Source organism: Conger conger, chromosome 5 (assembly GCF_963514075.1).
Source record: "Conger conger chromosome 5, fConCon1.1, whole genome shotgun sequence".
Classification (NCBI taxonomy): domain Eukaryota; kingdom Metazoa; phylum Chordata; class Actinopteri; order Anguilliformes; family Congridae; genus Conger; species Conger conger.
The window spans coordinates 41,898,728-41,925,079 of record NC_083764.1 but is presented as its reverse complement, the minus strand read 5'-3'; the positions used below and the strand labels follow the sequence as shown (position 1 = coordinate 41,925,079).

At 41.5% G+C, this 26,352-nt stretch overlaps 1 protein-coding gene across 2 annotated transcripts; it reads right to left on the bottom strand.

Moving 5' to 3' along the window:
- Positions 1-647: 647 nt before the first annotated feature.
- LOC133129284 (fizzy-related protein homolog) lies at positions 648-12,992 on the bottom strand. 2 transcript variants are annotated; one of them, XM_061243253.1, is made up of 14 exons: positions 12,804-12,992; positions 10,425-10,557; positions 9,435-9,563; positions 9,008-9,071; positions 8,067-8,197; positions 7,301-7,383; positions 6,786-6,969; positions 6,404-6,469; positions 6,175-6,277; positions 5,169-5,353; positions 4,174-4,407; positions 3,276-3,380; positions 2,665-2,757; positions 648-2,315 (listed from the first exon to the last, which is right to left on the bottom strand). In XM_061243253.1, exons 2-14 carry the CDS (start codon positions 10,491-10,493, stop codon positions 2,274-2,276), a joined length of 1,488 nt encoding a protein of 495 aa, XP_061099237.1. In that variant the 5' UTR covers positions 10,494-10,557; positions 12,804-12,992; the 3' UTR covers positions 648-2,273. The 2 variants fall into 2 exon arrangements, with proteins under 2 accessions (XP_061099237.1, XP_061099238.1); XM_061243254.1 differs by having other exon boundaries at positions 8,067-8,194.
- Between the last annotated feature and the right edge of the window lie 13,360 nt (positions 12,993-26,352).

Sequence of the window (26,352 nt, the reverse complement as noted above, 5' to 3'; positions counted from 1 at the left end):
AAATGCTGTCCTTATGCAGTTAGAGTTGGAAAATGATACAAATCAATCGCCTGAAACTACATTTGTTTGTAGGGTATGAGCCACAAAAAAACAAAAAAAACATATACATTGTTGTACAATACAAGTGGAGGAAGGCAGAGTTTAAGCCCTTTTGTTTGTCTACTTTGAAAATGGGACAGTGGAGGAAGGGAGCCAACTAACATCAGTTTCCGGGGCATGGAGTGGAGGAGGGTGGTAGTGGAGTTAAGGAGTATGCACTTTCCGGCTCATGGGACACCCCCTCACGTGCCCAGCGCTGAAATACTGAAATCCAGTATCTCTTTCATCACTAGAAAGAAAATTACATTACATTACATTATTGGCATTTGGCAGATGCTCTTATCCAGAGCGACGTACAGGTGATTAGACTAAGCAGTCCTCCCCTGGAGCAATGCAGGGTTAAGGGGCTTGCTCAAGGGCCCAACGGCTGTTCAGATTGTATTGTGGCTACACCGGGATTAGAATCACCGGCCTTGCATGTCCCAGTCATGTACCTTAACCACTACGCTACAGGCCGCCCTACAGCGCAACCGAACTGAAGGTCAGGGGGAGGCATACGATGCAAAAATAATGTTGAAACATAATACACATAAGTCACTACAACCATGGGCCATAAATCTGAATTTATTTAAATTCTTCAGTAAATAAATTCTTTGATTTCGTTTTTTTACATTCTTTAAGCTTTTCAAGTTGGCAGTTATGATCTCAGAAGAAAATAAAACAAATGACTATAAAACCTTGGGACACAAACAGGTGATCCACATTCTGCTTGTATAAAGTTTAACTCACATCACTAATAATATCGTTGCACAAGTCAAATAAATACCATTCACTCTAGTGGTACAGAAAGTACATTCAAACCTCCACAAACAAAAAATGAGCTACTCGAGAATATAAAACAGGCATCCTGAACGTTTTTACGTTTTTAAGTAGGGAAAGTCAAAATCTTTCTTCCACACATCCTGCTTTGTAATTTGAAATGAGATATTATAGAAGTGCCATGGGAAATATGACCTGAACTAAAATAAAATACCCAACTAGGTTTAATAATGGGACTTGAATAGAAAATATTTCTGTAAGTTACATTGGGGAAAACGGTCAGTTTTCATTCTTGATAATTACTTCGCCTTTTGCTTAATTTGCTTCAATGTATCAACTGCTAGAAAGCTACATGGATTTATTTGTTCTATTCATGTCAGATTGTACAGGGTGGTAGAAATAATATATTGCCACATTAATACCATCACAATTAAAAAAACCTAAGTATGAAGTAAAATTATTTCCTACAGAATTTTGCAGTTCAACAAAAAAATTGAATGTTTCCCTTTAAACTTCCCTTTTAAACTACAAAGCTGTATGTTGCCAAATGTAACATGCATGATGGAACTGAAACTGACTGATCTGGAGGAAAAGCATTACCGACTGTTTTTTTTTTTGTTTTTTTTAAAGATTCAAATGACCACAAAAAAAAAAAAACAATGCAATGTAGACATAAACATCATCCTGTCTGTTAAGTATTAACCAAATTGGGTCTTCCTATGAATAAGTAAAACTTAGATAGTTACTAAACTGGAAACAAGTACCTCGAAAAATGAAGACGGATTTTTTTTCATTGACTAAGTGATTTGGATCAAGTCCTTTGTAGCAAAGGACCACCTGATAGTGGAAATTACATTTTACAGTACGACTGTAATTTAAAAACAACTATTTTGCTTTGCTGTAAGTTCCACTCCTGATTATCATTATTCTTCAAATTTGCCTCATTTAACAACTTAAAAATATTTTATCTGGTAAATAAATTACAACTGCAGAAAATTAAAATGGTGCCCATGTGTTTTCAAGTCCTATGGTTATGTCATTGGTTTTAACTTTAAGGCTGTTAACACAAACAACTGGTACAAAAGACAGCGCTTAGACATACACACACACACACGCGTGCACACACACACACACACACACACAAAAAAAACAAAAAAACAAGAACTGTACAGTTGAAGAAGAAAAAAACAAAACAAAAAAAACAACTTTAAATCTGTATTTGGCAGATCCCAAAAACCAAGTCCCTTTGTAAACAAACAGAAGGAGGAAGAATGTCTTCACTTTATGTGCTCCTCTTTGTCAGAAGGCAGTGTTGGGAATAAGGAACTTGCAGGTTGAGATGTGCATTGAATGATGAAGCCACCGTTTCCCTTGTTGAAGTCCATAACTCCTCTTCCCCGGATAGCACCTCAACATTACCGTATTCTAGTAAACAGGTTGAGAACCGATACAGATTCCTGGAAAGGAAGCATGTTCACTCAGTAATGTAATTGAAAAAGCAAGTAATTCATTTTAGGTCAAAAATAGCAATGTATAAACAAGACACCAGTCTTTAAAATGTTAAGTCAGTTCAGAAAACAAATTCTCAAATCAGGTTTGTACAGCAATACTCATTGTATCACAAATGCATGAAAAATATTAAAAGGTCTGAATTGTGTGGAACAACTCATTTGGTGCCAAAAGGATAATTAAACCTGATCATTTCCAGACCGACGTCCTTAACTCACTGTACATACAAGTATGTACATACAAGTACATACATTTCTGTACATGAGTGTGTATTTTCAACCCCTATGGTAGCTGTACCTTAGTTGACCGCGTTTTGCTGAACACATTCCAGAATCGCAGAGTCTCATCTCCAGCACCGGTAACGATGGCCTCCCCGTCTGGTGACATGGCCTACATGGAAAACAGACAGAAAAGAGTTCACTACAACTGAGTGCTGCCCACTGAAATGTGTATTTACATACAAGAGTCAGGAGGACATTCAGTTCACTACAACTGAGAGCTGGCACTGAAACGTGTATTTACATACAAGAGTCAGGAGGACAAACTGTTCACTGCAACTGAGGATTGTCCACAGAGGTGGTAAACAGTTACAAAGCTTCTTAAGCTTCTAAGAGTAGATGGACTTATTTTTACAATGTGTGATGTATGGTTGTGATGACATTAACTCCAGATAAGAAAGAAATGGCGACAGAAGTGTGATTCATAATGCTTCGCAAGACATACTGCTCTTATTGAACATTTTCAAACCTAGGACCTTATTTCCTTCTCTGATAAATGTTATGACCATGGCTTCAGTTCACTACACCTTTGAATGATCCACTGAATGCCTAGCTTTAAAATATCCAAGCACATGACTGGTGTAGTCGTGGGGGTAGTTGAAGTGTAGGAGGTGGGGACCAAGTACATACCAAGTAGAGGACTCTGTAGGAGTGCCCTGTCAGTTTGGCCACTTGTGTTAGGGAGGGATATTTCCATACTAGGATCTGGTTTTGGGAGTAGCCATGAGTACTGACCTGGGAGGGGGACACAGCCATCAGACACTAACCAGTCCTGGGTCAAATACGCTTGTCTGGTGTATTGGTATTACATTACATTATTGGCATTTGGCAGACGCTCTTATCCAGAGCGACGTACAGTTGATTAGACTAAGCAGGAGACAATCCTCCCCTGGAGCAATGCAGGGTTAAGGGCCTTGCTCAAGGGCCCAACACCTGTGTGGATCTTATTGTGGCTACACCGGGATTAGAACCACCGACCTTGCGTGTCCCATTCCTTTTACCGTAACCACTACGCTACAGGCTGCCCTTATTGGATTGGATTGTATTGGAACCTCTCAAAAAGTGCGAACCCCGCCTTCTGGTCCTCTTGGTTGGCTCAATTGCACCGGGCATCATCAATCAAGCACAGAAAAGTATTTGAATCCAAAACAATTACATATTTGACCCAGGTCTGACATCAACACCTACATATTAGTTTAAAAATCAGAGCTGGAATATTTTCAATGAAAAATAAATAAATAAAAAGCATCTATATTAAAATCATTCGATTGCATAAAGCATAAAACATCAGCTAAATAACTTTTGTTATTCTTTGTTGTTCAAAAAAAAAAAAAAAAAAAAAAAAATGGCCCTTGTCCTTACCTTTGTTGTACAGGTAGCAGTTGAAATTGTACTTACCTCTAGGGTCTTTCAGCGAACTTATCCCTGGTTATGGGTATGCACTTTGTTGTACGTCGCTCTGGATAAGAGCGTCTGCCAAATGCCAATAATGTAATGTAATGTAATGTATTAGGACAGGTTTACATACCAGCTCGTTGGTGTGTTTGGACCAGGCCAGGTTGCAGACCTGGGAGCCGGTGTCGGTGCACTGCAGAGGCTGGCCCGTCAGCGTGTTCCAGAAGCGGATGCAGCGGTCGGCCGTGCCCCCGCCGGAGGCTAGCAAGCCGTGCTGGTGGGGGGACCAGGCGATGGCTTTTACTGCGGCCAGGTGCTCTGTGTACTGCTGCACGGGAAGCACGCTCGAGTGGTTCCACACCAGGAGCTGCGACGAGAGAGAAAAGCCTGTTTAAGTCGTATCTGAATGCACGCGATAAACATCCGCGTCTTGTCCGTCTTAAAAGCCGCAGTATGATACGAGATGGGCCACTTGGCCATATGAAAGGGGCCACATAGCAGCGAGGAGGCGCACAGTCATGTGAATGGGGCCAAGGAGGAATACAGCGATGTGAATGAAATGGGCCACACGGCACTGTGAAAGGGTCCCAAACTGATGTGTGTGAAAGGGGTCACAATTACATTGAATCAAAGGAGCCACAATTACATTGAATCAAAGGGACACAATTACATTGAATCAAAGGGGCACAATTACACTGAATCAAAGGAGCCACAATTACACTGAATCAAAGGAGCCACAATTACACTGACTGAAAGGGGCCACAATTACATTGACTGAAAGGGGCCACAATTACATTGACTGAAAGGGGTCACAATTACATTGACTGAAAGGGGACACAATTACATTGACTGAAAGGGGCCACAATTACATTGACTGAAAGGGGCCACAATTACATTGACTCAAAGGGGCCACAATTACATTGACTCAAAGGGGCCACAATTACATTGAATCAAAGGGGCCACAATTACATTGACTCAAAGGGGCCACAATTACATTGACTCAAAGGGGCCACAATTACATTGACTCAAAGGGGACACAATTACATTGACTCAAAGGGGACACAATTACATTGACTCAAAGGGGCCACACAGTGATGTTGAACGGGGGAGGCAAAAGGGCGGCAGTACCTTGTTGTCGTTGCCTCCAGAAGCCAGCAGCTGGTGGTCTGTGCTCCACTTGAGGCCGCACACCTCCTGCCGGTGCCCCTGGAGCCGACGCTCTGACTGCAGGGGCGGCGTTCGGATGTCCCGCTGCAGAATCATGCGATCCCGGCTCCCAGAGGAAAGCTGGTCCGCGTTCCACGCGAGCGCACCTGCACAGGGAGGAACCGACAGTCAATACCCAAACCTAAACGCTTCATTTTGTCATATTCAATCACAAAGACGAGAGGGGAAAAGACTATACACTCCAGAATACCTATTATGTCACACCTCATTATGATCACAAATTTGAAATTTGTTTTTATTGGATTTTGTTGTTTGAGATCATTATATCACTACAATTACACTTGATAATGTAATCTGAGAAACTTGGCATTTTTAGATAATGCCCGCTTTGGTAAGCTTTATGCTCATAGTAACAGTTTACTTGGTCATGGCAGAAATTATTTCAGCTTGACCAAAAGCACAAGCCAAATATTTTATTTTATTGCAGAACAGTAATTTGGTATCCATGAAGGGTAACAAAAACGGTTTCAGTGTTTTCCAAATTGCTTCTTTTTCAGAATTATTCCATATTTTGTCATTGATTTAACATAAAGAAAACCCGTAATAAAGCCATTACATTAAGCAGTTTCATACTCAGCTTTGAAAAACGGGCACTGTAGAAGCAAAAGGTGTCAGCATAAATTGTCCAGCTTAAAATCTCACACGCAGAACTTGTACTATTTTAACGTTGTATAATAAAATCTTGATTTTGAAACTGGAGTTTTGTTGTTTGTTGCCACTTGTGCAGAAATTTCACAGAATTCAATTTAATACAAAGGGATACAAACTTTCTCAGTATAATGCGCATTATCTATGCATGAAATGTATTCTCGCTCGTTTAAAATGTATGATCCAAAAGGGACAACTTGTTTTAAATGTGTGAAATGAAACTGGCAGATGAGAGCAGGCACACCACTGAGTAACTCACCCACTCTCGCCGTGTGTCCCTCCAATGTGGAAAGCTTCTTACCAGCGGCTGCGTCCCAGATCTGCACAAAGCCCTTATGTGTGCCCACAGCAACCAGATTACCCTGCAACACCAACAGTCAAGCAGCTGCGCCCACACACACTGCAATTTTGCTGCGCACATACACACATTTTTAAATACAATTTCACTGCTCTCACACCCACACGCACACGATGAAGGCGAGACCCACCCTTTCTGACCAGCCCACTGAGGTGACCGAGTCCCCTTCCACTGACAGATCACACAGCCGTGTCACCTGCAAAGAAATGCATTAATGCATTGCAAATGTATCTTTTCCAATCTTTTGAGAACCACTGGATGTGGCATAAAGGCGATTAACTTCACTTTTTTTTCTCAGCCTGGCACCACCCATATGAAACTTAATTTCACAGCAAACCACGACTGATTCCGAATTGGAATCCCCAACGGATTCCTAATCGGAAATGAATCCGCTCTATACTTGTCATGGGCAAACAGAATGTGAATCGTTCTCATGGGCATCCAGAACGCGAATCATTTTATTCAGGTGATTCACAAGACTCATCTGGATAAAATAACACGTGCACACGCACCTGGCTGGTGCAGGCACTCCACAGATAGACGCAGGTGCCCAGGCCCACGCTCAACACGTTCAGGGAGGACCAGTCCACCAGGTTCAAGTAGAAGTCATCCTGCAGCTCGGGGGCGTCCAGCACTTTGAAGGGAATCTTGGAGATTTTCCGTGTTGGTTTCCGGGGTGACCGCAACAGCTTCTGACTGCAAGGCGGGGGCAATGAAATAAAGGCAAGGCCGTCAAACTGATGGACAGCATGGACCAATGCAACAGAGTAATGCCTTCAAACTGATTGTCCATTTAAAAAAATATGTATTTTCCATACAAAACCAATAATTTCAAAAGATAGGATATCTCTATGTGAATCTTTGCAATTCCTGCATCAACATTCTGAAAATAGAAATAGTTGTGCCACACCAGTATTAACATTATAATGCATCTTAAAACAGTATTTTTTAATTGACTCTACAGCCTTATTAGAAAACAATAAAAGTAAAAATATGAAATATGAAAAAGGACAAAAACATCATGTACCTCTTGCTGCTGACAGGTGACAAGGAGTAGGGAGAGACGCTATTACCATCATCTGGTGTGGACCGCTTTGCACTTAGGGAGTACTGTACACAAGAACAGCAACTATCAAATATGAGCAAATGCTGAACTAGGACAACTCAATTCATCAATTGAAATATTAAAGTAATAAAAATAAACTCATATACCCAGACTGTAATAATAAACCCAAATACTCAAGGATAAACTCCTGCTCAAGACAGCAAAAGAAAACTTGCCCATATGTCCAGAGTAATAATAATGAACTTGTATACCTGAGTGTTTAGCAGACACTAATGCAGGACATGCATTCCTATGCATTTTTTATTATTTTTATTTTTTTACACACAATCCATTTATACAGCTGGATATGGCTATATACTCAAGCAGCGGTCCTCAGTCCTGGTCCTGGAGAGCCGCAGGGTGCGTTTTTGTTTTTGCCTTAAAATCAGCAACCAATTCAGACCCAAGAAACCAGGTGAGGTGAACTGCTTTTAATAGCTCAATTAATAGCTGAGTAACAACAAAAGCCAACACACCCTGCAGCTCTCCAGGACCAGGAGTGAGGACCACTGTACTAAAGCAATTCTGATTAAGTATCTAACTCAAGGATAAAATGGCTGTGTTCCACCTGGGAATCTAGCAAGCCCAATTCCCTCACCATTACGGCAGACTGACGCACATAATGTTACCATCAGAACAAACACCTACGCTCAAGACAGTAAGTAAGAAACAGAATGAAAGCACCGACACTAAAGAGGCTCCTCCGCTCAGGGGTGGAGGGCTGTAGTCGACGGTCCTCTGTCTGCGGGTCCTGGACCTTCTCAATGCCGGCACCCAGGAGCTCGTTCTTCAGCAAGGCAGAATATGCCAGCCCATCTGCTGGGGGAATAAGGGCAAAACGCATAACCTCAAGTCAGCATGTGAAAACCGACCGGCAAACATTTGGCTTTGTTTTTGACGCACAATTCCTGGTCTCGTTGAGAAACCTTGCTCACACTATGCCAGTGTGGTTGGCTTCAGCACAGGCGTTCCAGCCACCCCTTTCAATACAAGTCAATGGTACCGATATGGTCAAAATACAAAGTCACTTGTTTTTCCCCACAAGACAATGTAGTTCCAATCTGTGTTTTTTCTCCGTCTAATGTCTCCCAATGTGCCGATTTGTGAGGTTATTGTATTATTAGGACAGTATAGTAATATATATTAGACAAGCCGCACTCAGACTTCATGCCCATATAAGGGATCTCCATTTCCCTACAGCAACCTGCAGACTTTGGCTTCGAACCATACAACATGGCGGCGCCCAAAAACTTCACTTCCGCAGTCAAAATGCTTGACCGAGTTAAACCCAGTTAATAATACATACAAGAATAAAAAACAATGCATGATTCTACCTGGCATAATTCTTGATGCTAGGTAGAATCTATCAGGCTTGATTGAAATTATCATTTGAGTTGATGGACAGTCTTTATGGTTACAGCTAGCTAGTCATCATCACGTGTTTAAATATGTGTTTAAAATGCCAAGAACTTTTGCAGGCATCTAAAAATACCCATCTTCACACACAAAAACTGGGCCATTTCACAAAAAACTGTAAAACTTAAATTATATCCAAAACTCCAGAGACCCATCCCTTTACGCTTTGGGCTGAGGTTTTTGGTTGTTAAACGGTAAGCTATACTTGGTTACCTTTGTTAGTGTCAGATGTAGCATCCTTTGTCTTTCGGTTTTGACTGGGTGACTTCTCGTTCTCCTAAAAACAAGCAATTTATAATGTAGATAGATATTTTCAGGCACACGTTGATTAGTTATGATTAATCGGATAGAGCATTGAAGGCAAGATCCCCAAAATTCAGGAAACCATATAAATTCTACTCTGTGAAAAGTTTTGCAGACCACCAATAAAGAAATACAAAATCAACCTCATTGTGTGTGAAACTGACAAATTTGAGCACAATGCCGATTCTGGGGTACGGTCAGTTTCTACGGCCATAAAGAACACCTGGCAACTTAATTTTGTCAAAGATAATTTAGTCCTTTTCAAAAACATTCAAGAGTTAAATGGGTAAAGCACACTTGCTGTGCAGAAAGACAAAAATTAGGGGTGTGATCTCACGTTGATCCGGTGGAAGTTAATGCTCCAGTTGGCCCCAGCCCGGGACGGGATGAACCGGTCACCGTGCTTGCTTGGGGAAGACAAGGGGGAGCTGCTGGGAGTCAAAGCCCTCATTACCTCTGTTACTTTCTGCAGGGGGGGGTCGAGGAAAAGACAGTCGAAGGAACAATAGTAGAAAAGAACAAGCTGTTTAAACCCAGATACCTTCTCTGACAGACAGTGGCACAAATGACCATGCAAGTTTATTATTTTCCCAATGACAGAACTGCATTTTCATGTGGACAGAGGAAGGCCATATTACAATGAATGGTTTAGACAAGTTTGCTTCCACCATTACAGCCCAAAGCTAAAGAGCCAGTTTCATTTTGGAGTTAACTCAAGTTTCCTTCAGACCTTGAGATCACTCAAGGTGATTTCATAACACTGAGACCTCCAAGGATTCCACGCTCTGAACTACTATGTCAAACCAAAAAAAGAATTGAAGGCTACTGAAACCAGAACAACCTCTCAACTTCCTCTGAAATAAATATCCAAACTGATAAATATGAATGCACTGAGCAGCAACAATTAACCATTTAGAGGCTTTATGTGCACAATTAATTGTTCTGAACTTAGTACTTGAAAGCCTTGAATCTTCAAGATGCCATTGAGAGCGGACACTGATGAATGAAAATTGTATACCCAAGCCAATTAATTAAACTGAGAGCTTTATTCTTGTGCCACCTATCTCTTTAACTTAAGAAATTGATCAACAGTGAGTTGAGTTGGTTTGCCCTTTTGGTGCAGGTTTGTTATCCGGTACAATAAAATCAAATATTTGGATAAAGGTGCTATATAAAAGCCAACCATTTAAATATATAATATAGAACAGCATTAACAAACAAAGGATATATGGCATTTTAAGAATAAGAGTTAAATACCAAATAGGACACAGAAACCCAAATGGAGACACATATGTGCTGGCATGGTGCAGGAGTGCCTGAGACTCACGATAGGGCTGGCATTCTCATTCTGGATGTTGATCTGCCTCAGCAGCCGGCGTTCATAGTCCTGGTCCATGGTTTGGTGTGGTGTGGTAAGAAAAAGACTGCAAAACAGGCAAAGGCCCACCAGCGCTCACTGTCTGCACACAAATGGAAAAGACAAAATAAAGGGTCATACATTTTTTCAGTGTTTTTTCTTCATCCATGCTGCATTCCAGACTTCCAGACCGTGCTCCAAGTCAAAAACGTTTGAAGCTTGGTGAAGTGAAATACAACAGCGCAAAAAATAATCTTTATACCTGCAATAAAGCCAGGTGTCTAAAATATGCTCATGAAGAATTAATTCCGAGCTTAGCTTTATACAAAACTCGCCTCATGTCAATTCACATTTCTTCTACTTTTGTTTCTTGTGATAGAGATCAAACCAACTATTGACTGATTCATTTTCATAAGTTACACATTATACCTTTGTAAAATTCTATAAAGCTTGGGAAATGGTCTTCCAATTTGGAATTGTAATAATTCTCATGCACATCATCTCAGACAATAACAGAACTACAGATGTAAGTATGGTTCTCTGAATTCTCGATGACTGCCAAAGCTAGTCTAAACTATTGCAGCCTGCTGCACCAGTATAACACAAGTTAAAAGGTATGCTATTTTGAATGTAAATCCAGTTACGCCATAGCTTAAATTTAAAATGTAAACCCCTTCCACCAGCTGATTTAGTTTGGACTAGAGTTAAGATGCACCTACTCCCTACTAGGGTGGAACGGTGGCCCCCCTTACAAAGACATGAATAGATAATTGATTTGAAATTGTTAAATTAACAAGTAGCCAAGAGTATGCAAAATTTAGGCTCCTCCTTTTGCATTAAAAGGAGGAGGGGCTCTTTACACCTACATGACCAAAAGTAGTCGGAGTGTTATATTACATTTTTTTCTTATTGATGTTTCTTAGCCTTTGGAATTTTTTTGTAATTAAAACCTATTCTGGATTGCCGTGAAAAGAATACCAATTCTGCCTGATTCGTGTCCTCTGAGAAGTTCGAAAGTGCATAGAAGTTGAGGTCCCCCCCATGCTTGTTTTGCCATCACACGTTAAAAAATAAGGAACCGTTGTTGCTGAACAAGGGTATCGTAAAATAGTTTATACAAATAGAACCGTTAGTTTTATTGCGTTCAGTGTTAAAACGGTTAAATGGAAGAAGAAAAACTTTGGGCCTGCGTCTTAAAGAGTTGCACGATTTCTTAATCTTTGTATTAGAATTACTCCGGATTATTACGGCAAAGTTAAGCTCATTTCTTGTACATGTCATACAGCACGAAAGTCATTAAATGTGCATTTGAAATAGCAGGAGCAACGTATCCAATATCCTGGAAGAAAATTTTTATTCAAAAAAAAAATAAAAGATGTATCCCGGAAATGTGCATTATTATAATCCGAAGAATTCCCGGAAAATAATCCTGTCAGAGGACAGCTGTCTATAGAGACCTTTGCATGCCTTCCCTTTCAGCATAAGGACGGTCAAGAAATTAATTGGTATGCTGGTCCAAAGTTAAAAGTAAATATGGCAATCTGACGTGCTTTCCATTGTCACATAACCCAACAGATAAGTTACCTACAAGGAAAAGGTAGCCAATATATCCAAAATAATATTTCGCGTCTAAATTGATTACTATTATTAACAAAATCAAACTAATTTCAGGATAAGCGTAGATCAAACGTAGCTAGCTAGAATTAGTGCCCAGCATTTGTATATTGCATCTTGAAATTCAACGTAATGTTTCGTGAGGACATCTCACCAATTCTAATACAAATTCATTGGGAGTGCCTTCCCAGTGCAGTAAATGCTGCCTTGCTTCAGACAAAAAAAATCACGATAGGCGTGTGTTCATTTGTGTCGTGTGCGGTGTCATCTAACTAGCTAGCTTAATGTTAATTCGCTAATTCAGCAGTTAATAAACTAGCTATCTATGAATGAGCAAGGAAGATGAAACAAGTTGGTCCAATTATTAAAATCTGCCAGTCAGAGTTAGCAGATTGTTGCCCACATTTCATTAGGCTACAACAAGCAGGCTAGCTACGGCAGCTAACGTTAACAGTTAGCTAGCTGTCTAGAACAATCCAACTTTAGTCTTTTGATTCCACTTAGTTCACACAATGAAAGGAATATACTTTATGCTTACACAGTGCGCAAACCGATATGAATGACAGAGGACAAGACGGTTAGAGAGTATCATAACATGCACATTTCTAACTAGAGTGTAAACGTTAGCTAGCTATCAAGGTAACAATGCTATTTCAAATAGCTGAGGCTGGCGACCCTAGACCAGTGTAGCTGAATAGCTAGCTAATTTAGCTAGCAAGTTAGCAAGCTGCTTACCTCCTCGACAGGGGTGAGTTGATCACGAAAGTAATTGGCTTTATTTCAGGCACATAATTTGCTTGCAACGTTAGCTATTCCGATGTTGGTGTTACAAGAATTTTGACTATGTTGCGACAAAATATTTTGCAAATATTCCAGGTTTTTCCTTCCGACTCTTCCAATATGGTGGACCCCAAGAATGTTATCTCCAGTAGCGCACGGTACCCTGGGAACTAATGTGCTGACGTCACAAAATTTGAACGAAAACAGAAAAGCCTGCGTTCCGTTGTCAAGGGAACGGGGATGTAACTGCACCGAACGTTACCTGTGCAAGCAGATACAAAAATGATTGTTAAATATTTAAAGTGCGTGGAGGTGAGCTGACACAGCCAGAGGCAATTATTTTAGATATATTTATTTACGTCGCTATAATGGAATAATTCAAGAGATAGTTGTTAAAAACTTCAAAGAGCTTTGTTAAATTGACAGCAACAGTAAACATAGAAATAAATAAATTCCATATGTGATTATGCATGAAACGCGTTAAAATTGTATTTTAAACTCAACATAAATGGGGGAAAGTATTCATCTAAATGGTTACTGGGTAAAGGCCAAATCAGTTGAGTTTCAGTGTATCCATCATCGTACACTGTGATTCCAGTTTCAAGTGTTGCTACTGCAGAGAAGATATGCCATCATTTCATAATGCCCAGAAATTATGCTCTGATGCAAAAGCGAGACAGGTTATATTACTTCTGAAAACGACTCCAATTTTGACTGCAGTGGTAACTTGCTGAACCATCCAGACCAGGGGTCGGCAACCATGGTCCTGGAGAGCCGCAGGGTGTGCTGGCTTTCGTCTCCACCTTAAAATAAGCAACCGATTCAGACCCAAGAAACCAGGTGAGGTGAGTTAACTGTGCAATCAACGGCTTTCATTGATCAATTAATGCCAAGTAACAACGAAAGCCAGCACACCCTGCGGCTCTCCAGGACCAGGGTTGCCGACCCCTGATCCAGACCAAGCGCAACAACAACAAGCCTCTCAAAGTGAAACCCTATCCCCAAGTGGCTGAAGAGTGAGCTGCTATGCCTGGTTGAAAGAAGAAGAAGAATTTGACTATGACTCGATGATTCTGACTGGCTATAGGCCTCCACACTAAACTCCTCCAGGTTTCCCCAAAATATGTTTCATTTCATTATCTAAGGTCAGAAATTTTATGTCTGAAAATCTGTTAATTTCTTAGCGTTTGTTTTATCTTTCAACTTGTCTTCATTATTTAAAAAAATAACAGTATATTTCTATTTATTGCAGGTACTTATTCTTATTATGGACGTAACTCCTCCTGCAGTTGATAAAACTAAAGATGGGCGGCCTGTAGCGTAGTGGTTAAGGTTCATGACTGGGACATGCAGGTTTGGTGGTTTGATTCCCGGTATAGCCACAATAAGATCCGCACAGCCGTTGGGCCCTTGAGCAAGGCCCTTAACCCTGCATTGCTCCAGGGGAGGATAATCTCCTGCTTAGTCTAATCAACTGTACGTCACTCTGTATAAGAGTATCTGCCAAATGCCATTAATGTAATGTGAAAAAGTTAGCTTGGTGGCAAGAGACGTGTGCCTTCACTACAAACTTTGTTTCATTTATACAGCTGAATGGTTAGCTAGCAGGCTGTTTTCATATAGCAAGATAGTTATCCATTAAGTGTTTTTAGCTAGCTAGCTATTCTTTTGATGTTTCATGATAAAAGTGCCATACCTAACCATCTCCCGTGCTGTTAATTCTGTATGAGTAATTAAATCACTCAGCCAAAGCTCATGTCAGCTGTTCCAGTAATGCCCCATGTTACATCCAGCTAGCTGGCTGGCTATCTGAGCTTGGCTGGCATTACATTAATGTCACGTTTCAGGTCTGTCTCGCCATGTTTTATGTTTATTCATGTTGTCTTAGTCACGTAGTGTCTTATCATGTATTATGTTAGTCTAGGTTCGTCATGTTGTTTAGTTTATTTCTTGTTACGATTTATTTTCTCGTCATGTCTAGTTATGTTTCGTTACGATTATATTACCTGGTTATGTTGAGTGATTATCGTCTTAGTTTCGCTTTGTGTTATGTTTCGATGCATGTTTATTGTTACGTTAACTGGTCGTTGTTATGCATACACTTTTACATGTTTTTCCGCAAACCTTGCGTTCCGCCTTTTCTCTCTCTCTCTCTCTCTCTCTCTCGTTCTGTCATTCACTCCCTAATTATTTCCATTTGTCTATTTACTAAAACGACTAACGCTAGATCAGGATTGGGTAGAAACTAACAAGACTAATCATGTGTTCATGTTACCTTACGTTTCTCGTGCATGTCATTTACTAATTTACTAATGCTAGGGCAGGATAGGTTTATTACTAACGATTACTAATCTCCTTGTTAAACTTGTCATCCATCGCACCTGTTTTCCATTTCCTTGCTACGCTCTAACTAATTGTCTACACCTGTCTACACCCGCATTTATAGCCCAGTCGCGCAACTGTTCTTCGCGAAATTGTCTGCCTCTGTTTACCACGCAACTCTTGAGCATTTACCACTATTGATTACACGTTACGATCCAAGCCTGTTACCGACCATTGTTTATTGATTTCTGTTTTGTGACCATCGTTTGTTTTTTGACTCCGTCCTCGCCTACCGTTTTTGTACTTTTGCTTCGCTGATTGTTTCATGGTTTCGACTCCCGCTTCGTCCACGACTACGCCTCTGCCTGCCGTCCGTCTGTTCATCTGCGTCGCTGACAGCTCTCCTGCTACCGGACCTCCCTGCACGTCTACCGACTACGAGTTTGCCTCTTCCCTCGGCACCGTGTTTTTTGTTTGTTTACTTTTTGTTTGGCTGGATCTACGTGTATGGACTTTGCTTGTGTTGACTACTCCCCTGGGATTCGTCCCGAATAAAGCCCTGAGGGGTCTTTATATTACCATTGTTTCTGAGTCGTGCATTTTGGGTCCAACCCCCACGCACCCGTCTCAATTAAGACATTAAAGAAACATTCGCTTCCATTACACTCTGTTTCATTGATACAGCATGCTGCCAAGCTAGCTATACTTCAGTCATTTCATTTGAATTACAGTGTGATCCCTACCCCCAGTCCCCACCTCACTACTATAATTAGCCATGTGTATGCCATAGGATATAATAGCACTTACGTATAATTATTTTAGTATTCAGGGTATTCTTTTTAATAGGATTTCATAGGGTCTTATATATTAATTGCATATATATTGATTAGGTAAATACAATCACATAAATCAAATCAAGTAAAATCATTACATAAATCAAACATTTGTGGTGGTGGATGGGAAGAAATGGGTCAGGGATGTTGAAATGGTCAGTAGGGACTCAGAACTCAAAGTCAGCTTTGGTCATGTCAATAGCCCAGGTGAACTTCACTCTCTGCCTTTTGCTATAGATTTTCTCCAAGGGCACATTCATGTTCATGCACCCGGAGAAGAGAATATGAGGTAGAAGCAGCCATGCATGTAGAATTCAGCAGACCCACTCCACACATTGAGCCTCTTGCTCTGTAGATTTTAAATAATTACGAAACAAAATGGTGATGAGTTCCAGTATGGTGTGTTTGTGTGTGCGTGCCCACGAGGCGATGGTGATGCAGGGGTCCAGGTAGTTGATTTTGAAGGTGCTGTAGGGTCCTCACAAGGGCCGCCAAATAACGTAGGGATTTTACTCTCTACGAAACCGGGGCGCCAATTAATGTAGTGTAGCAATATAACTGCAAAAAGTAATCAGTCTCATAAAATTACTAACCACAAATTTAGTATTTTAAATAATACTTAAAATAACCAATATTAATGATTAAACATACCGATAACCTGAAGGTTGGAAGTTCTTTGAAAGACTGCTTTAACTCGGCTGTCATGTCTATGTGACACCAAAACAGACACCAGGTTAACTTACAAACACAGAACAGATATAGGGTTGGACTAACGAGAGGTTAGTAGGGTAAGGTATGTTAGGATACGTGTGTGTGCGCACGCAAGCACGCGTGTTCCTTAGACAAAGGAAAGGTAAAGTGGGAGTGTTAGCTGGGGAAAGAGAGACTACTTGCATAGTTTTACTCCATAATTACATACACGAAAGACGGCAAATCAAATCACACACACATATATATATATATATAAATATATATATATATATATATATATATATATATATATATATATACACACATAGCTAACAAAATGCATTCAACGGTAACACAAAGACAAATGGAAAAATACAGATTCACAATATCTGTAAATGCTTGTTTAGTCTTACTGAGTCCATACGCATGGCTGGATCCAAAAGACGTGCTGTCCTTGTAGTACCGGCGATGGTAATGTGAACCGTTGTCCTTGTAGTAGCGGCGATGGTAATGTGAACCGTTGTCCTTGTAGTAGCGGCCATGGTAATGTGAACCGTTGTCCTTGTAGTAGCGGCCATGGTAATGTGAACCGTTGTCCTTGTAGTAGCGGCCATCGTAATGTGAACCGTTGTCCTTGTAGTAGCGGCCATGGTAATGTGAACCGTTGTCCTTGTAGTAGCGGCCATGGTAATGTGAACCGTTGTCCTTGTAGTAGCGGCCATGGTAATGTGAACCGTTGTCCTTGTAGTAGCGGCCATGGTAATGTGAACCGTTGTCCTTGTAGTAGCGGCCATGGTAATGTGAACCGTTGTCCTTGTAGTAGCGGCCATGGTAATGTGAACCGTTGTCCTTGTAGTAGCGCCCATGGTAATGTGAACCGTTGTCCTTGTAGTAGCGGCCATGGTAATGTGAACCGTTGTCCTTGTAGTAGCGGCCATGGTAATGTGAACCGTTGTCCTTGTAGTAGCGGCCATGGTAATGTGAACCGTTGTCCTTGTAGTAGCGCCCATGGTAATGTGAACCGTTGTGCAGATGCACAGAGCTGGGCTGTTCCTGTGGGCTGTTCGGTTCAGGAAAAAAGTTTATTGCTCCCGCCATTACGGGATTGGCTGAATCGAACTAGACGTCATGGAATTGTGCAGTGGGATTGTGGGAAATGTGGTCCCTACAGTGCTCAGGGTGATCTGCCAACCCTACTCTCTGCCACTGGCCTGAATGTTCAGCTTCAGTGGCTGGTACTCAAGGGAGAAAGGGGGAGGACGAGAGGGTGGGTATATTAGTAGTTGGAGAGAAGTTGTAGTAGAGTAGAGGTGCAGATACTCAGTTCTCTCAGGCTCATCTGCAGGGCTACAGAGGTGTTGTATGTTCGAAACACTTCGCCCGTCAGACCGGGCATAAGAGAGCTGATAACCAGGGAGCAAGAAAATGGGAGTGTTATTGGCACACAGACACACATTTATTCAACTATATACTTTCTATCTGAACAGAAACAATCAGGTTGGAGACTCACGGTCAGTAGGTCGAACAATTTGTCTCCTGCCTCCTTGTTCTCTATGAAATTCAATAAATGTTTTTATAGAGCTAGATTACAGAACAACAGGACAACCATTCTGCATAAACAGGCACTGTTCATAGTGAAGAAACCTAAGTGCAGCATTGATGAAATATTAAGGAAACGTTCGGCCTGGTGCCTCCACTCACCCTCTTCATGACGAGCATTTCCTTGTAGGAGCAGATGACGTCTTTGCTCAGGAAGTCGAACTCCACCATGTACTCGTTCCCGTTGTGGTCTTTGTGCAGAGTGACGTTCTTCACATGTAGAGAGGAGGAGCTCACCTCCTTTTTGCTCCCCACACTCAGGGCGAGCTGCAGTGACACAACTAATTTACATTCAGTTCATCCATCCATCCATCCATTACCTTAACCCGCTTATCCTGAACAGGGTCGCAGGGGGGCTGGAGCCTATCCCAGCATACATTGGGCGAAAGGCAGGAATACACCCTGGACAGGTCGCCAGTCCATCGCAGGGCACACACACCATTCATTCACACACTCATACCTATGGGCAATTTAGACTCTCCAATCAGCCTAACCTGCATGTCTTTGGACTGTGGGAGGAAACTGGAGTACCCGGAGGAAACCCACGCAGACACGGGGAGAACATGCCAACTCCGCACAGAGAAGCCCCGGCCGACGGGGATTCGAACCCAGGACCTCCTTGCTGTGAGGCCGCAATGCTACCCACTGCACCATCCGTGCCACCCACATTCAGTTCATCAACTGAAAAATCATCATCGATGATTAGTGACACTGAAAGCAGTTTTGTCACTTCCTTAGTAACTGCATTTTCTTAGTTGATGTACATACACACCTTAATCATCATCTGAATCCTTGACTCTTTTTGTGCTTTCTTAATCACCTCCATCTCCTTGTTTTTCTTATAAATCATCATCCTCTTAAGCCCCGCCTCTTTTTTCTCATGAGTCATCTCCTTAAGCCGCATCTCTTTGTGTGGTTTTGCAACCAGCATCTTCATAAGGCCAGCCCTTATTTCTGCCATTGCAATGACCTCCTTCTCAAGCCTCACCTCTTTTTGTGGCTTTTTAAGCACCATCTGAAGCTCTGCTTCTTTTTGCTCATTAATCATCTCCTTCAGCTCTGCCCCTTTTTCTGCCTTTGCATCCACCTCTGTCTTCTCCCGAATCATGTGCTTTAGAAGCTCTGTATGTTTTTGCCATTTCTGAGTAGTCTCCTTCAGAAGCTCCACTCCTGTTGCCAGTTTCTTATCCATCTCCTTTTGAAGCTCCTCCTCCTTTTAGCATTGCTTTCCTTCTTCATTCTCATCAAATGCGTCTTTAGTCCAAGTCCTTTCTGTTGTTCAGGGTCTTCCTCAGCTCTACCTCAGTCACTTTTTCCTGATTAATTATCTCCCTAAGCCCCGCCTCTCGGCACGGATGGCGCAGTGGGTAGCACTGCCGCCTCACAGCAAGGAGGTCCTGGGTTCGAATCCCCGTCGGCCGGGGCCTCTCTGTGTGGAGTTTGCATGTTCTCCCCGTGTCTGCGTGGGTTTCCTCCGGGTACTCCGGTTTCCTCCCACAGTCCAAAGACATGCAGGTTAGGCTGATTGGAGAGTCTAAATTGCCCATAGGTATGAGTGTGTGAGTGAATGGTGTGTGTGCCCTGCGATGGACTGGCGACCTGTCCAGGGTTTATTCCTGCCTTTCGCCCAATGTATGCTGGGATAGGCTCCAGCCCCCCTGTGACCCTGTTCAGGATAAGCGGGTTAAGATGATGGATGGATGGAGCCCCGCCTCTTTTTCTGCCTTTGTAATGACCCCACCTAATTTTGTGTCTTTTTAAGCACCTCCTTCTGAAGCTCTGCCTCATCCTTCTTCCGAATTATTTGCTTTAGAAGCTCCGCCTGTTCTCACCATTTCTGAGTAGTCACCTTCAGAAGCTCCACTCCTGCAGCCCTGGCAGCAGGCGAAAGGTGAATGTCCCTGGAGGAGCGAATTATGCGCATACTCCACTGACAGGAGCAAGTCAACTGAGGAGGACGGCGATTTCTCCACCAGGCAATGCCGCGTCTTTTCCAGCTCCTGATTCATACGCTTAGTCTGACCATTGGGGGACACGTGGGACAGATAATAGCTGGAGGAGGCTCTGGGGCCACTGGTTGCTGGCCTGTCCCCAAGCACACTTGGGACAGGCGGCGTCAAACTTGGCTGCATCTTGTTTGCAGGATGGTCACCAAAAATGGTGGCCCAGAAGAGTCAGCGTGCCGCTGACCCCAGGGTGACAAGTGAGAGGGGAAGAGTGAGCCCACTCCAGGACCTGGGACTGGGCAGCCTCTGGCACAAACAGACGGTTAGCAGGCATGTTGTCAGGGGCTGGACAGATCCTCAGGACTTCCTCCACCATGCTGACGATGTCCAGTTTCTGGCTCCTTGTCCACCTGTTGAGGTGAGTACAACTGGGACAGTGTGTTAGGCTTGAAGTTCTTGGAGCCAAGCTGGTAGGTGAGCTTGAAGTGGAACCTGTTAAAGAACAGGGACCACCGGCCTGGTGGGGATTCAGCCTCTTGGCCGACCTCAGGTATTCCAAGTTGAGGTGGTTGTACCAGACAATGAGCGGAACAGGTGTGCCCTCCAGCAGGTGGCGCCATTCTTCGAAAGCCAACTTCACAGCGAAGAGTTTGTAGTCGCCAATACTGTAATTTGTGGAATTAGGGGTGACTTCGGCACGTAAAAGGCGACCTCTTCCTGGTGGTTCCCTGAGATCAGGAGATGGACAGGAGACCTGACAGTGTTTACTTCAACCAGAGGGACGCCTGTTAGAGCGTTGGTCTGGAGGGCTTGTGTGAGAGTGGTGGTGGGGACTCAGAGAGACAGAGAAACACAGATCATGACATCTATAAACACTTAATATTTCATTATGTTATAACGGTTGCTTTGTCCTGTGACTAAAACCATTAAGGATATTACTAATAATGAGAAGGAGAGTAATAATCCAGTAATCCAGAGAAAAAGAAAAGTCTTTTAAATCCAATGGGCATTTGTCTTTCCTTTTCCCAATGGTTCAATCAGTCCAATAAAGCAAACCTGCCCTATAGGAAAAAAACCAAGAACAAAACAAAACAAAGATAATCCTTTTCCTTGTTTTTGAAAGTGATCCCCAACAGTCCTACTAGGCCCTAGCCCAAACCATTTTTCTCACTCCACCAAACATTTTTTCCTCTGTTCTCCTTAGCCCCTCCCCTTCCTGTCTCTAGCACACCCCCTTCCTGACTCCTGGTGGTGAAAAAAGGTATAGCTATAAAGAGATAGGGAAGAGTTTACATGCCCTGCTAACTGATGGAACCCTAGTCATTAACAGGGTTACAATGTTATATGTGTACTTATATAAGCAGATAATCATAAGTGAATTCCATTCAAAAGTAACATTTTTTAAATCAAAAAGGAAATCTTGTAATCTTGTAAGGGAGGTGCATTGTTTTGTTATATAAATATCTTGGTACGTACCGGTGTTCATGATGACATCTATCTTTACAGATACAGACCTGTAGAATTTTTCATATTTAAAAAATAAAGACCACTCACCATAGTTATAAATGCATGGCATCTAATCCTATATCAGTTTGACCGCAGTCAAAATCACTTTGTTCACACTGTTTCCCAATTCTGATGGTTGGCATGAACATTACCTGAAGCTCCTCTATCATAGCCTCTTGATAGAAAGCTCCTCTTTCAATCATATCTGAATGATAGAAAATCTACTCAACAGGGCTTTTACTATAGGTTTAGCATGGATGTCCCATGGATGTCCTCAAGTTAAATACATAGTTATTCAAGGTTTATAATCATAATGTCAGTAGACAAGGTTCTGTACACACACAAACACACACACTCACACTCTTCTCTTCATCACTGCCATACGTGAGCTTTTTCTCTCTCTCACATGCACACAGTATTTTGTAGATGTTCATCATGCATATGGGAACAGAAGAGTGGCTGTCCTGTGCGGTCTGCAGCCATTGTGCTGAAGATAGTTGCGTGATTGATGATGATGGGTCTCTCACCTGCAAGGACTGTTTGTTCCTCAAGTTGCCCCAATTTTAATACAATGGAGAATTTAAATGAATATCCTGATATTTTCTTTATTTAGGCCAGTTCTTTATGAAAAAGCAGTATGGCTTTTAAATTTTTTTATTTTATTTTAATTGATAATGTTCCAAAATAAAGTAAGTTAATCCGTAAAAAACACACTTTGAATCCAGACTTCAATGCTACGTAGATTGCTGATATTTAGCTTTCGCCGCTCTATTTACAATTCAATCACTTTGACACTAATTAGGCTACAGAACGTTAAGGTCATTTTTCAAAACTGTAGACACAAAACTCAAAACAAATAATCAAAATGCATTTTTCAAAACTCCAAACACTTTTTTCAATTGCTTGGCTACAATATACATAAACCAAAAAAAATTGTTCCCTAAACCAAATCTTATTCACAATCACACAACTTTACTTCCAATGTATTAACATTTCAAAATTAAATATATACATTACATTTGAAAATACTGTATTTTCATTCATTACAATGTATCTGTAGGGGTCCTCGCACGGGACTCCAAATTATGTAGGGTCCTTGCACGGGCCGCCAAATAACGCAGGGATTTTACTCTCTACGAAACCGGGGCGCCAGTTAAACGTTGTGTTGCAGTATAACTGCGAAAAGTAATCAGTCTCATAAAATTACTGTTATCAGAAATATCCAACCACAAATATAGTATTTCAATTAATTAAAATAACCAATATTAATGATTGAACATACCGATAACCTGAAGGTTGGAAGTTCTTCGAAAGACTGCTTTAACTCGGCTCTCATGTCTATGCGATTCCAAAACGGACACCGGGGTTTAATAAAATATATTTATTAAACAAACATACAAACACATAACAGATAAACTAACGGGAAGTTAGTAAGGAAATTTAGTTTGGTATGTGTGTGTGCGTGTGTGTGGCGCGCGCAAGCGCGCGTGTCGCTAGAGTTCTGGGTGTGGTAATGAGTTAGAGTTAGCTGTGAGAAGGGACTACTTGCGTAGTTTTACTCTATATATGCGCAAAAGACGGCGAATCAATTCACGTACATATATATGTAGCTAACCAAACACATTACAATGGTTGGATGGTAAATATAGAAACACAGATTCACGAAAACAGTTAAGACTAAACTAAACACTGGCTATGCCTGAATGTTTGTTCTCTTACTGAGTCCATACGCATTGGATCCAAAAGACGTGCTGTCCTTATAGGAGCCGCGATGGTGCTGTGAATGCGTGTCCTGGAGAGATGCGCAGGCTGGGGCGTCTTAGCCGCGCGCTATCGTCTGGTCCACTCGGTTGCTGGAAGGATGTTCGCTTGTCCTTTTTCCGGGTGGAAAAGTTTGTTGCTGTTGTTCGATGGTGAGCTTTGCAGGAGTAAACTGATGTAGCGTTCCGCGTACACCAGTTTCCACTCGCTATAGGCCACGAAGTTACCGCGAGGTAACTGGGTGTGTCCGTAGGCCTGGTAGTGCGCTGTGCAGCATTCAGCCTCTGTCCGAGTCTCGGAGCAGATGAGCTGAAGCGAATGCCCAAAAAGGGTGCGTCCAAGAGAAGAAGCAGAAGAGGCAGAAGAAGCAGAAGAGACAGAAGAGAGATCCCAAGAACGTGTCTTGCTCTTATACGGGACCGTTTATTGCTCCCGCCATTACGGGATTGGCTGAACCAAGTTAGACGTCATTCGTGGTGGACGTCGCAGAATTTTCCTGTGGGAATGTGGAAGTTGTAGTCCCTACATATCTAACTACCAATGCATCCAACTACTTAAAATGATACAAAATTGCAACACTACTACAAATGCATAGTTTTATGGAAAATGGTTACTGTGACAGCATTCCATGTTTAGATCATGAATGTTTTCTGATAAAGAAATCGATTGACACCAATTACTTTGGAACATCAATTATACCACATTATCATTTGATGTAATATATCTTTATCACCATCCTTCATCACAGATGATCCATGTTAGACTGGAGTATCAAGCAGTGAGAAGAGGAGGAAGTGGCCAATGGAATGGCAGAAGCAAGTAGGGTACCACTCAGAGAGGTGGCCTTGGTCCTTGCCTTAGAGGTGGGGGCAGGGGGGAGGACAGTTGAGGATTTAGCAGCTTGGCACAATAGTTCATTTCATCCACACAATGGACCAAAAGTACCAAAACACTACAAACATGCAAAATCATTCTATCAAAACACCAGCACTAGTTTTCTTCTAGCAAGATTTTTTTTGTCAATCATAGAACAATGATCTAAAAACCACTAAACAAGTGGCATCATAGTAGATGCACTATTTTCTGTCAGTCATTTGCAAATTGGGCTGTGAAATGTATCGTTTTTTGGTGAAATTATTTTTTTGCCATTGTTTGTCAAAAAGTAGCTAATTCAGTTTGGTCCACATACAGTGCTCTGTGTAAGGTACTCGGTATCCAAAAAAAAAAGCTTGTTAGCAAAGCAAATGTGAAACAAACATGTGTTGTAATTGTAACTTTCCACTATTCCCTTTATTTAGAACCACAAAAAGAACCGTATGGAAACATGTATAAAGTCTTTTTTCCTGTGTTGCAAAAACAACAAAACAGTGAAGCTATAGGTATCTTGTGTGAGGGCGAGCAGAACAAATGTTCCTACAGTATTTCATGATAAATGAGGAATTTGAACCAATGAGTTTGGAAGCGCAAGATTGCTTCAAAGATATGAATGCACAATGATTTTGAAAATTGCGCACAGACTTCTGAGACTTCAAGTGATTATAAAAAACTGTAATAGGGAGCAGTATCCCGGAAGTGTCGTTCCTGAAACATCTGCTTTATCTCCAAATGGATCAGGCAGGTTAAGGCCATTCACAAGAAAATTCCAATTTGACTATTTTTTATTAACATAACATTAACAAATTGAATGAATGTAAAACCCTTACTTTCATAAAAGATGCATGAGTTTATGAATGAATGCTACAGTGCACTGGGCACCATATGAGCTAGCTAGCAACCCCTCGCTCTTCCCGCCTCTCCACTTCATCCCATTTGAAAAAACGGTCACTAGCTTGGTAAGTTAGCTACTTAGCTAGCTAGCGAATTGACGTTTCGCTATTGGGCCTTGATTCTTATATTCTCATTTGCACTATATGTATAACTGGATTGTAACTATGATTGTAACACTAACCCCCTTCGCGTGATACTGGACACAGGCAGGCGAATCAAATTGAAGTAACGTTAGCCATCTAGCTAGCTCTAGCTAATAACAGCTATAACTTAGCTGGCTAAATGCTGCTCCTGTTACTGGCCAACATATATGAGCTAGACAAATCATACAACATACCAAACTACTTCGATATAGTTAGATTCACTGAGATGTATAAACACTTGTTTGTGACTTAGCTAGAAGTATCCCTCTCATGTTTATATTAACTAATGTTAGGCTACTAGTGTTTGCTAGCTTGCTAGCTTAGCCAAATGATTGAAGTTATAGTAATATTTATTTTTTTGAAAAGTCACAGATATCATACCGTAAATTATTATTTTGGCTTTCTAATGGCTTACCTGTCGCTAATGTACTTCCAGGCTGTCCTGTACTCAAGCCAAGCCAAAATGAGATGTCTCTCCTCAAGTGCATCGTAGCTTGCGTGATGGCGCCCCTCTAGAGTAACTGAAAACGTCTACCAGAGCTACAGTAAGTAGCTGTTCGTATTACGTTTGATTAGAAAATTGCATTGAAATAACATCAAACTAACGAACATGGCCTGTTTTATAATAATAATAATAATAATAATAATAATAATAATAATAATAATAATAATAATAATAATACACTTTATTTATATAGCAGCTTTCATACATAAAATGTAGCTCAAAGTGCTTTACATTAAGCCAATGACAAAGAATTACAAGGACAACACATTGTAAAAATAATAAACACTGATTTTGGAAATATATCCAAACAACAAACAAGACCAAGACAAACACGTTGGGGCCTTTCCCCTGTGCCTCCCTCAAGTGGGACGACACTGAATGTGGGAATATATACTGTTATTCCACATATCAACTAACCAAAGAAACCTTTTT

Coding starts and splice junctions, on each gene's coding strand:
- LOC133129284 (XM_061243253.1), bottom strand. CDS start 10,493: ATGGACCAGGACTATGAACGCCGGCTGCTGAGGCAGATCAACATCCAG. Junction 9,564..10,424: donor ATGAGAATGCCAGCCCTATC/GTGAGTCTCAGG, acceptor CCCCCCCTGCAG/AAAGTAACAGAGGTAATGAG. Junction 2,316..2,664: donor GCAAAACGCGGTCAACTAAG/GTACAGCTACCA, acceptor CTTCCTTTCCAG/GAATCTGTATCGGTTCTCAA.